This window comes from Hyperolius riggenbachi, chromosome 6, assembly GCF_040937935.1.
Source record: "Hyperolius riggenbachi isolate aHypRig1 chromosome 6, aHypRig1.pri, whole genome shotgun sequence".
Taxonomy (NCBI): Eukaryota; Metazoa; Chordata; class Amphibia; order Anura; family Hyperoliidae; genus Hyperolius; species Hyperolius riggenbachi.
In genome coordinates, this window is record NC_090651.1 from 376,910,291 (window position 1) to 376,922,932 (window position 12,642).

At 43.3% G+C, this 12,642-nt stretch overlaps 1 protein-coding gene across 1 annotated transcript in view; it reads left to right on the top strand.

The window, feature by feature from the left end:
* Positions 1–11,891, top strand: part of LOC137522291 (uncharacterized) — a 115,623-nt gene extending 103,732 nt beyond the window's left edge. Inside the window, exons 30-33 of the mRNA XM_068242321.1 lie at positions 8,640–8,764; positions 8,865–9,146; positions 9,262–9,387; positions 11,697–11,891. Coding sequence (XP_068098422.1) covers positions 8,640–8,764; positions 8,865–9,146; positions 9,262–9,387; positions 11,697–11,891 — 728 coding nt within the window. The remainder of the gene's footprint in view (positions 1–8,639; positions 8,765–8,864; positions 9,147–9,261; positions 9,388–11,696) is intronic.
* Positions 11,892–12,642: the final 751 nt, after the last annotated feature.

Here is a 12,642-nt window from a genome sequence, read left to right on the forward strand (position 1 = left end):
CGTATCAGTCTGACGACAGAGCGTACACACGCCGGACTGTCGCTGGCACGCCCACCCAGCGGGAGGCAACGACGGACCCGTCGTTGCCTAAAGTCCGGCGTGTGTACGGACCTTAAGGATAACGACTCTGCAGATTGGACACGTTTTTTAGAACGTTTGCGTTTTGCCTTTGACCTTGCGGTTTTTGATGATTTATTCAAAGCTGCAGGAAAATTATCAGTAACACTTTCTGCTTGCTGCTCATTCTTGCAAGCAATTGAAGGAGCAGCTGATTGGCCTGCTGCCAGGAGTTCATTTAGAGGAAAAGGCAATGGATCTATGCGCAACCAGTTATGGATCACAAACGCTAGAAATTCCAGTGGTCTCTCATTCAAATCGGAATGATTGAGAACATCACATGCCCACTGAAGCAATTGCCCTTTAAACAAAATATAAACTAGCTGGAGTGCCCAGGTTGAAACAGGAGTCGCTTGGAGATCAGGATTGGCCAGGAACCTGGCACATTCAGAGAAAAACTCATTTTCTGTTTCAGAGCTAAGTTCTTCAAATTTCTTAAAGGAACAGGAACCATAATTAACAGTGTCATACTTTCTGGGAATCCCCCCCACAATGGGGATTGGTAATGGGGTTTTCATAATGTAAGGCTTGGTGGTGTATTCTCCACAGTCAGCATGCAACGCATGAGCTGGCGTGGAGGAGGTACACACACTAGCACCAGGAAACAGGCTATCCCTAGTATAGTGGAGGGGAGGACTGACTCCAATAGGAGATTGTGGCGCACAGAGCCGGTGCAGATCTGACAGCCACAAACAATGCTTTCGTTATAACGTCTCAGCGCAAAGTAGCGCTGAGCACATAAACCAGAACTGAGGAGATCAGGACAGGTAGACAGAATGAACGCTTGCTAGCTAGCGGCTACTTAGCGACAGCAAGCGTCCAAAACCAGACAGACTGGAATGAGGCAGCCAATGCGATGCGGCGATGGCGTGCCTCACAAAGACAGGACAGGATAGTCAGAAAATAGCAGGATTAAGATAGATGAACGTAACACAGATAAATATACAATAAGTATGTTTTCCTAGCGCATTACAATTACAGCTATCAATGAAACTATTTGTAACGTCTGACTAACATATGTATATATCGGCAATGAACCGATATATGACATAAGCAGGAACGCTGACTAGGACTGGAGTAATACAGGGAACAGGACTCAGAAGGATTCGCTATCTCTTCGCAGAGATGAACGCAATCCACAAACAGTAACAGAACAGGATTCAGAAGGATTCGTTATCTCTTCGCAGAGATGAACGCAATCCACAAACAGAACCAGGAGGAGGGTAACTACCTCAGCACGGGTGGTCACGGTACGCGCAACCTACCAAAACGTGCTGGAAAGCTGACTAACTGCACACAGGATATAAACAGTTCGTGTACGTATACATCAGCGACACTGATGTATCACGTAACACAAATACAAGGAAAATAATAAACGTGCTGGCATGCATATATATTGGCAATGAACCAATATATGATGCAAAGACCAGCAAAGTAACTTTATAACAAGAAACACGATCGGGGGCTAAAGCGACAGCAAGACAGGCTTAGGCTGAAGCTATGAAAACCCAAGGAAACCCTGCAGGAAGCAGATCTTTATACTGAGGTCATCCAATGGGAGCAGACATGCAGATTCCCACACAGGTGAATGATAATCAGTCACAAGCCGACAGCAGGGAAAGACAGACAAAGCTATGCAGCTTGCATGGAAATAGATCAGAACCGCCTGAGCTGAAGCACTACTTCCAGCAATAGCTGCTGCAGCAGCGATCATTACATAAACGCTATAACTTTTACCCAAACCAATAAATATACACTGAATGGGTTTTTTTTTAATCAAAAACATGTTTGTCCACATTTTTCGCGCTGCATGTATACAGAAATTTTACTTTATTTAAAAATTGTCAGCACAGAAAGTTAAAAAAATCATTTTTTTGCCAAAATTCATGTCTTTTTTGATGAATATAATAAAAAGTAAAAATCGCAGGAGCAATCAAATAGCACCAAAAGAAAGCTTTATTAGTGACAAGAAAAGGAGCCAAAATTCATTTAGGTGGTAGGTTGTATGAGCGAGCAATAAACCGTGAAAGCTGCAGTGGTCTGAGTGGAAAAAAAGTGCCTGGTCCTTAAGGGTTAGAAAGACTGTAGTCCTCAAGTGGTTAAAGATAATCTGTACTGTGAAAATCTTACATAAATAAATGTACCAGCCTGTTAGTTGTCTTCTCCTAGGTCCCTGTGTGACATTTTCGCTGCTCCCTGCTGCTTTTTTGGTGATAAAATCCCTGTTTTATTCATTGTTTTTGTAAACAGTGAATATGGCTGCCAAACAGGAAATACATCATCAGAGCAGGTGCCTGATTGCAGAGGCTCCTCTCAAACATGACTTGACTGCTGGAATGTTACACCCAGTGTTTCCTTAGCTGCTTGTCTGAGCTCTGCACTGATCCTCTGCAGGCTCAGGAGCTGTGACCTTGTGAACAGCTGTGAGTGCAGACACGCTGGCTGTGAGCAGAGACCTTGCCTGTGACTTATACACACAGCACACACAAAGAACCTGGAGGGGGCGTGGAAGGGGTGCACATAACTTCTCCCTATCACAGCAGAGGCAGCACATTCCTCCCTGGGCCGACAAAGCTTGACAAAGAAAAGAAAATTAGATATATTACAGAGACAGTGTAACTAGAAAAAGCTGCAGTAATACAGACCACATTAGAACAGGTATAGGAACGTATAGGATAGAAGAAATAAGGCTGAAAAGTTTGTTACAGAGTCTCTTTAACTACTTTGGCCTCCTGGACGTACTAGCTACGCCCAGGAGGCCATGTGCGCGTCCGCGCGCTCCCGCGGCCGATCGCGCGCGTGCACGCGCGCTCCCGGCCGCGGATCGTTAGCCCACGAATCAGTGTATCGGGCTATGGTGCCCGTTCACTGATTCCTCTCCCCCGCAGAAAAAGCGACAGCTTCTCTCAGAAGCTCCACTTTTTCTGGCTGTTGCGTCCCCCGTGCGACCCTCTAAGCATATGCTACGCTTAGAGTGACGTCATGTAAACAAACTCATGGCTGCCATCTTGTGGCCAAAAAATAATACTACATCTAAAAGTAAAAAAAAATAAAAATTAACACACATTTACATTATAAACACATTGTTTACCTCCCACCCTCCCAAAACTACCCAAATAAAATGTTTAATATAAAAAAAAAACCATTACAATAAAAAAAAAACATGTAAATATTTACCTAAGGGTCTAAACTTTTTAAATATCAATGTAAAGATGAAATATTTCTATATTTTTTTTATTCTAAACTTGTAAATAGTGATAGATGCAAAACGGAAAAAATGCACCTTTATTTCCAAATAAAATATTGTCGCCATACATCGTTATAGGGACATAATTTTAACGGTGTAATAAACGGGACATATGGGCAAATACAATACGTGAGTTTTAATTATGGAGGCATGTATTATTTTAAAACTATAATGACTGAAAACTGAGAAATAATGCATTTTTTCCGTTTTTTTCTTATTCTTCCTGTTAAAATGCATTTACAGTAAAGTGGCTCTTAGCAAAATGTACCCCCCAAAGAAAGCCTAGTTGGAAAAAACAAGATATAGATCAGTTCATTGTGATAAGTAGTGATAAAGTTATAGGCTAATTAATGGGAGGTGAACATTGCTCGGATGCATAAAGTAAAAACGACTGAAGGCTGAAGTGGTTAAGTGCCGCCAATACCTCCTCCAGGCCACCAAGTGGAGCAAAAATGTACCCCCCTTTCTGCAGTCCAGTAATAGTATTTCCCCCCTGCCCCCTTTCTTGGTATTTGTTGTGGCCAGGACTTTCACACCTCTGTTTTCTTGGTATTTCCATTATCAAGAAAGTGTCACTTAGCACTGGATAAATTGCTGCAAATGGGAATGTCACTATTAGTACACACATTACTCAGTGTGCTCAGTGTTGCCTGTGACTCGTATATAAGTCGACCCCTATACTTTTATTTAGTGAGTCAAACCTAAATTTCTAGACTTATAGGGCCAGTTTCCACTTGTGCAGTGCAGAATCGCCGCTAATTCCCGCTGCCGAAATCGCATGCGGGTGCGATTCCGCATGCGTTTTTTACCATGATTTCGCAGGCGATTTCGCATAGGTGAGTATGGATGCTACTTTAACCATGTCACTGCCTGTGTAAATTAACATTGCTTCCTATGCGAAATCGCATGCGAAATTGCGGGAAAAAATGCATGCCAAAAATGCATGCGATTTCCCTATTAAATGCATTGCGTGCGATTCGCATAGCGGTGTGCGAGGTGCGAATTCTGACGGCTCTGCCGTGCAGATTTTTCCCGCACAGAAAAACGCTCAGCAGTTCTGACATGTGGAAACAGGCCCATCCACCTGTGTTGGCTATGCAAATCCGCATGCAGACAACGCATGCAGATTCGCGATAGTGGAAACGGGCCCTTAGTCAGGTATATATGGTAAATTGCTTTTAAAGTCAAATTCTGGCAAATTTTCCTTTTTTTAATTTACATTTAAGACGGGACTTTTGAACATTTATTTTACATTAAGCTGGATCATAAGATATAAAAGTGGCCTTCTAACAAAACAGGTATTTTTGGTGTCACGCGGGACTGCAATTTGGCTGCTGCCTTCAGCTAAAATGGGAATTATGGTTATAGCGGTGCTCACTGTGTAATTTTGGGTCCGACAATAGCCAGATCCCGAATTACGATAAAAACGGTTTAAATGGGTGCCAGCAATAGACGTTAGCCAGCACCGAAATTGTGGGGAAAAAGGCACCGGGAAGTTTAGGAAAAGGTCTAGAGTGTGGGGAATATATTAAAAGTTAGACGGGGAACAGTTAGTTCAGGGAGCACCGTCATTCAGCTTCACCCTGCCCCCACATTTCCCTGTGCCTTATATATATATATATGTGGCTTCTAAGCCACCTAGTCCAAGTTGAAAATACAGTATGGCTGCATCTGGAATGCCTTTCTGTCCACAATTTTCTGGCCCCACCCCTTTTACATGTAAGTTTCTCTTCGCAACAATCTCTGCACCAATCAGAGGGTGCAGAAGTCATCATAGTTACATAGTTATGTGGGTTGAAAAAAGACATACGTCTATCAAGTTCAACCAGAGAACATCATGTGGGATAGGGGTGTGGCCAGGCAACATAAAGAAGAGTGTGGGGGCAGACCTGTAATTCTGCAGCAGCACTAATAAAAACACAGGGACAGAGCCTGGAAGAGTAGTGAATTAGGACAGGTAAGTATGCATTTTCTTATATACATTGCCTTCAAATGGATCAAAAACATTATTGTGGACCTATAAGAGTTCAGTAAGCACTTGAAGATAAATCTCTTTCTTTTGACCCTAGTGTTCCTTTAAATAATACCTGTAATAATATTATTTATAATAGAGAGAAACAAATTAAGGAACCTATTTTCAAAAGATATTTGCAAGTTTTATAATTTACATATTTTATTCTTCTGATTTAAAGCTGCAGTGGCCTATTTTGTAAAAAAAAAATGGCCTGGTCACTAGGGGGACTTAACACCGTGATCCTTAAGTGGTTAATACATTTGTATCAAGATCAGCAAAATTGCATTCTCACTTATTATCTTCAGTCCTGAACAGTTTGGCTGTTTGCAGACACAGACTGAAAAAAAGCTTTATGTTTTTATTTTGAGACAATTCTTCAGAAATTGATGTGGGGACAACACCTGCACCAATTGTCACCCAAACCACCACTTCTGCTCATTTTCTATTATCATCAGGTAAGTACAAAGCTCGTCAAACACTGTCTACAGTACAGGCTGATGCTAATATACACTCCACCTTACTCAAATTTATTTTTAGAGTACTCTGTCACATGATTGTTGGTACTTTTTTAATTTCAGAGTGCTGAAAAGTTTTTTTTTAACATATTTTTTTATATGTCGCAATGCCATATTTGCAACAGTCGAAATATCAACAATATAGTCCTCAAAAACAAGCAAGTATTTGAAGAAAGTTCAAAAAGTTGCCAACCAAGGGAAAGAAGCTGTTCCTATACCTTGAGGTGCTGTTGGAGGTGGCCTGAAACCTACGGCCTGATGGGAACTGTCTGAAGAACCGGTGTCCTGGGTGTGAGGGATCTTTGGCAATCCTCAGTGCTCTGGAGCGCATTTTGGAGTTGTACAGGAGGCCAAAGGGGGGGGGGGAGGGGTTTCCTTATGATCCTCTCCAACAAATGGGGCTATTACAAACACCTTAAATCCAATATATTAGTATGTGGAACAGAGGCGCCAGCAGGATAAAATTCAATAATATTTTTAAAAAATTGCTTGGAGGAAGTGGTGGGTTTGCCTCCTGAAAGCAGACACGAGATCCTGTCTCAATATAAATAGATACATTTATTATACGGTACCCCAAACAGTGCAACGCGTTTTGCAGGTCAAGCCCGCTTCATCAGGCAAAAAAATGGGGACAACCGGATTTCAGCAATAATGAGTTTAGCGCCTAGCGCTGAGTTTGGTGCCTCTGTTCCACATACTAATATACTGTGTCCACTCCTGGTGGAGGGAAGTGTTACCCCCTTTCTTGTTTCTTGACTACAGAGAGTGACTTCTTAACCCTGAGTGAGGACAGGTCTAATCTCCTCCCCTGCCTATATAGTGGTTGCCTGAATGGTAACCCATGTTTGTGAGTATAACTCTTCTCACTAAATAACTTACCAATTGTCTTCAACATACTACACCATATTGGGCTCTCGGTTTTCCCTATTTTAATACCTTAAATACAAATATGATTTATCCCTCACAGAAGTCTAACATAATACATCACACCAATCTATGGAGGCCCCCTTCCCAAATCTTAAAGCCTGTGAGTACAAACTCAGGTGTGTTACCCTCCTCCCTAAACTGAAGACAACAGCAGTAAATGCAACTGGTGATAATCCACTATAATCCAGAACATAAAAAAGAAAATAAATAACTTTAACCTCCTTGGCGGTATGAAAAATACCGCCAGGGGGCAGCGCAGCAGTTTTTTTAAAAAAATTTTTTTTAAATCATGTAACGAGCCCAGGGCTCGCTACATGATAGCCGCTGCTCAGCGACATCACCCCGCCCGCTTCGATCGCCTTCGGCGATCTCCGATCAGGAAATCCCGTTCAAAGAACGGGATTTCCTGGAGGGCTTCCCCCGTCGCCATGGCGACGGGGCGGGATGTCGTCACCGACGTCAGCGACGTCGGGACGTCATTGGGAGACCCGATCCACCCCTTGGCGCTGCCTGGCACTGATTGGCCAGGCAGCGCAGGGGTCTGGGGGGGGGGGCGCGCGCCGCACCAGATAGCGGCGATCGGGCGGGCGGCGGCGGCGATCGGGGTGCTGGCGCAGCTAGCAAAGTGCTAGCTGCGTCCAGCAAAAAAAAATTATTAAAATCAGCCCAGCAGGGCCTGAGCGGCAACCTCCGGCGGCTTACCCCGTGTCACACACGGGGTTACCGCTAAGGAGGTTAATAGCTGTGCCCCCCCCCCCTTCCCACAATCATATTTCTAGAAAATTACCTCCTATTTTATTTGTAAGGTACCACTCCGTCTCTTCCAATAGCGTCATTAAACCAACAATCTGGTTCCTAGAAAAGTTTTGTTTTTGTTTTTTCCCCACATAGGTTATCCAAGTAAAAAACAAACAAAAAAAAAACATGTGTATGGACTTAGATTTGTGCTTCTCCAAATTCAGCCTCTCCATAAGCATAAGATGGTTCAAAAGATTTTTGATCAGAGGATGAGAAGGAGGGCTGTCATCTAACCAATGTTTCAATATGACTTTTTAGGCAACCAACAAAAGTAGATGTTCGAACTTTGAAATTGATGGCATATCATCTCCCTCTCTCATGGCTAGACTGTGAAACAGACATATAAGATCTCCCTCTACCTAATCACTTTTTTAATGGACCTAAAAAAAATCTAGTATTTTGTTCCAAAAAGATTTGATGGCTGGGCAAAACCATAACATACTGTATGTTTTAGGTCGGGAAAAACCTCCTGACACTTGGAAGATGGTCTGGGAGTGCCCCATGTATGATTTTTAGCTGCATCTCTTTCCAGTCCTCACTAAGGATTTGCTTCCTAATTGTAACCCAATCTTCTTCAGCTGCTTCCTCAAACTCTTCCCCTGTGATGCCCAAGATAGACATCCATTTCCTGGAAATTATTATAAACAGAAGATGAAAAATTATCTTCAGGAAGAAAATGTAAAAGTGAAATGGATTGGGCCCATTGTCTTTAAAACAAAAGCAGCAAAAATCTTAATTTTTGCATATTAACCAATAGGCACAAACGTAGCACTAACCAAACACCATGGAACTTGTACAGTATTTGTGCTGATTGTAGTGGAACCAGCTTCACAGAGTTTTCACAATGCTGTATAAGTTTGAAGAAGACCAATTGGGTCAAAAGCTTACTATTTACATATTCTACAATTAGCCAGTAAATAATCTCATCCTGATTCAAAACTTTCTGCCTTAACTGATGACTAACATGATGGAATATAGTACTGTTACGAGGGCTTACAATAACTGATTGTTCTTCCTTCAGATCTTCTGTATCCATATGGATCTGCGATTGACGCCAGTTCCCCAAAGTCAGATGATGGGTCATCCCCAATAATTTATCTCTCCTCAGACGTTCCACTTTTTGGCTCCAATCACTCTTTTCTCTTTGTGAGTTTATTGTTTTTTATTGCATTTTTTGAACTACTTTTAGATATGTTATGTTACTTACACAAGGCCTTTGTTGATTTGTTTTCTTTCTCCTTCATAGGTGGATAATAATGGTCTGTTATCGTTCCAATCAGCCATCTGGCAGTTCACGCCACAACCTCTCCCGGCAGCCTTTGGAAACTCCTTCTTGGCCCCCTTTTGGTCAGACATAAATAACCAGTTGGCAGGAGACATATATTATCGTCAGAGCACTGATCCCAATCTTCTCTCTCGGGCCACCTCCGATATCCAAACTTACTTCCATAATGAGGATTTTGTAGCTCGGTGGGTGTTTGTAGCCACCTGGCACAGAGTTGCCTACTTTGGATCTACAACTGGCAAGGTAAATATGGTATGGGTGCGGCTGGTCTACTGAAGAATTGTTTCAGGATGTCTCATCAGTGAGCAGTACGTATGTCCTGTCCAGAATATTTCCCTTTTCCTTTTTGCATTCACAGGTGAACACATTCCAAGCTGTTCTGAGCACCGATGGTAATCAGACATTCCTTCTCTACAATTATGCAGATATCCAGTGGCCAAGTGTGAGCAATGGCAGCGTTTTTCAGGGTGGACCTCAGGCCCTGGTGAGCCAATTCCTGATTTGTTGATGAAAGTTACTGATCCTATTGGGGATTTTCTTAGCTGATTTCACTTGTTTTTATAGGCTTTATTGAGCTCAAAGGGAAACTCTAGGTTGTGATAGATCAACATGAAAATATTTCCCAGTTATTATTATTATTATTATTATTGTTATTATTATTAACTAGTAGACCCAGCCCGTTTAAAAACGGGCTCTAGGTCTACGGCCGCCACCGCTGCCAGTGCGCATGCGCGCGCATGCTACCGCTGCGCGCCAAGTGCGCGCCCGGCGTAGGCGCGCAACCGCCCACCTTGCTTGCCCGCACACGCCACCTCGCTCACCCGCACCCGCCCACCTCGCTCGCCCGTCCAGATCCCTGGTCCCAGCTGTCCGTTACTGCGCACATGCACAGTAGCAAAAATCCTGGGACACAGGGACAAAACTGCTGGACGCAGCGACACTTAGCTTTTATTAGGTAGGATAATAATTAAATAATCAGTACAGGCCCAGAGTACCAGCTTATACTGTACATACTGGGGGTAGCAGAGATCAGCACACACTGCAGCTAGGTTACTATCAGTACAGGCACAGAGTAACAGCTTATACTGTACATACTGGGGGTAGCAGAGATCAGCACATGCTGCAGCTAGGTTACTATCAGTACAGGCACAGAGTAACAGCTTATACTGCACATACAACAGCTTATACTGTACATACTGGGGGTAAAGATAAGCACAAACTGCAGCTAGGTTACTATCAGTACAGGAACAGAGTAACAGCTTATACTGTACATACTGGGGGTAGCAGAGATCAGCATACACTGCAGCTAGGTTACTATCAGTATAGGCTCAGAGTAACAGCTTATAATGTACATACTGGGGGTAGCAGAGATGAACACACGCTGCAGCTAGGTTACTATCAGAACAGGCACAGAGCAACAGCTTATACTGTACATACTGGGGGTAGCAGAGATCGGTACACACTGCAGCTAGGTTACAATCAATACAGACACAGAATAACATATTCTACTGTACATACTGGAGGTAGCAGAGATGAGCACACACTGCATCTAGCTTACTAATAGTACAGGCCCAGAGTAACAGCTTATAATGTACATGCTGGAGGTAGCCGAGATCAGCACACACTGCAGCTAGTTTACTATCAATACAGGCACAGATTGCCAGCTTATACTGTAATGGGGCATAGAGGATGGGGGACAGGCACAGACACAGACACAAACAATGGGGCACAAAAACCCACAATGGGGCATAGAGTATAAGGCACAGACACAGAATGGGGCACAGATACACACACATAATGTGGCATGGAGGTTGGGGCACAGACACACACAATAGGACATGGAGGTTGGGGCACAGAGGATTAGGCACAGACACACACAATAGGACATGGAGGTTGGGGCACAGAGGATCAGGCACAGACACACACAAAATGAAGCAGACAGACATAAAATGAGACAGACAGACACACATATATTTGACACAAACACACACTCACAATGGGCACAGAGAATGGGACATGGACACACACACACAGACTATACTACCTCCTCCCCATCTGGAGTCGCTGTACTGCAGTCTGGCACACACAGGGTTAACACTAGCAGCTGTGGCTGCATCCAGCCTGTGTCCTGACCTCCCGGCTGGCTGTGACTGTTCTCCCCCCAAGTTTGCAGCTCTGCAGCAGAGGCTTTCTCAATTGCTTCTTATGCCTCTCAAGTCCCTGCTGTGTCGAGCCTCTGATTCCATTCCCGCGCGGCGGGCATTTGAAATGTGAGGCAGGTCCATCTGTGGCTGTGCCTGTGTTAAGACGGAGTCCAGCGCTGCTGCAGGCCAGGGTGAATTGAACTGACACTTCACACCAGTCTGGAACCATGTGGAGGGCCAGCAGCAGCGGGCAGCAGGCAGCGGGCACCGGGCGGGCAAATGTCATCTGGTCTTCATTACACGGGCAGGGGGCGGAGCTACTCATGCTCTCTCCAGCCCCCTGCCTTTGCAAATCAATCCTAGGCCCCCTGCCTGGTGCTCCTGATTGGGTAGAGGGATAGACCTGTCCGGCTGATGTTTCCGAGTGGCGAGTGCCGCACAAACGGCGGCCGTGCTGAGACACTTAAACAGTAAAATATTCTGGGCACTCTCATTGGGCACCCCAGAGATGTAATTAGGGGCACCCCAAAGCCATATCCGGAGCATGGGCCACGGACTTGTGACGCTAGCGACGCCTCTGATGGTGGTGAAATGTTGTGTGGTATGATGGAGTCTTTCAATATGTTCTTGAATTTCTTGAATTTCCCAGGCTGGATTGAACAGTGGCTTTGATACAGGATATTACACCATCCCAGGATCTCTCTCGCCTGCCATCGCCAATCTATCATCCACAAGCAATGTCAATGTCACCGGCCGCTGGGCATTTAGAGTGGACAGACTACATCCAGAAGATGTCACTGGAAATATAGGTTTGCCTTCATTACGCTTTATATGTAGAAAGTAAACTATAAGAGATGAGATAAAATTCCCCCCTAAAGTAAGTTTTGCATAAAAATGTATATTTTTGCATGACACAAAATGTTTGCAAAAAAATTATGCATTTTTGCAACATGCATTTCTGCAAAAAATGAAAAATGTTCTTTAACCGGTTCAGCGCCGCGGTCCGAAAATCTCATGCATCCGAGCAACGTTCACCTCCCATTCATTCGCCTATAACTTTATTGCTACTTATCACAATGAATTGATCTATAGCTCGTTTTTTCCGCCACCAATTAGGCTTTCTGTGGGTGATACATTTTGCTAAGAGCCACTTTACTGTAAATGCATTTTAACAGGAAGAATAAGAAAAAAACGGAAGAAATTCATTATTTCTCAGTTTTTGGCCATTATAGTTTGAAATTAATATACGCTACCGTAATTAAAACGCATGTATTTTATTTGCCCATCTGTCCCGCTTATTATACCATTTAAACGATGTCCCTATCACAATTTATGGTGCCGATATTTCATTTAGAAATAAAGGTGCATTTTTTCAATTTGCGTCCATCACTATTTATAAGCTTATAATTTTAAATAATATAATAACATATTCTCTTGACATGCATATTTAAAAAGTTCAGACCCTTGGGTAACTATTTATGTTGTTTTTTTTTTTTTTTTAATTGTTGTTTTTTTTTTTTTTAAATAAAAAAAGTGTATGTGGGTAATTTTTGGTGTGGGAGGGAAACTGCTAATTTTAAATGTAAAATAATGTT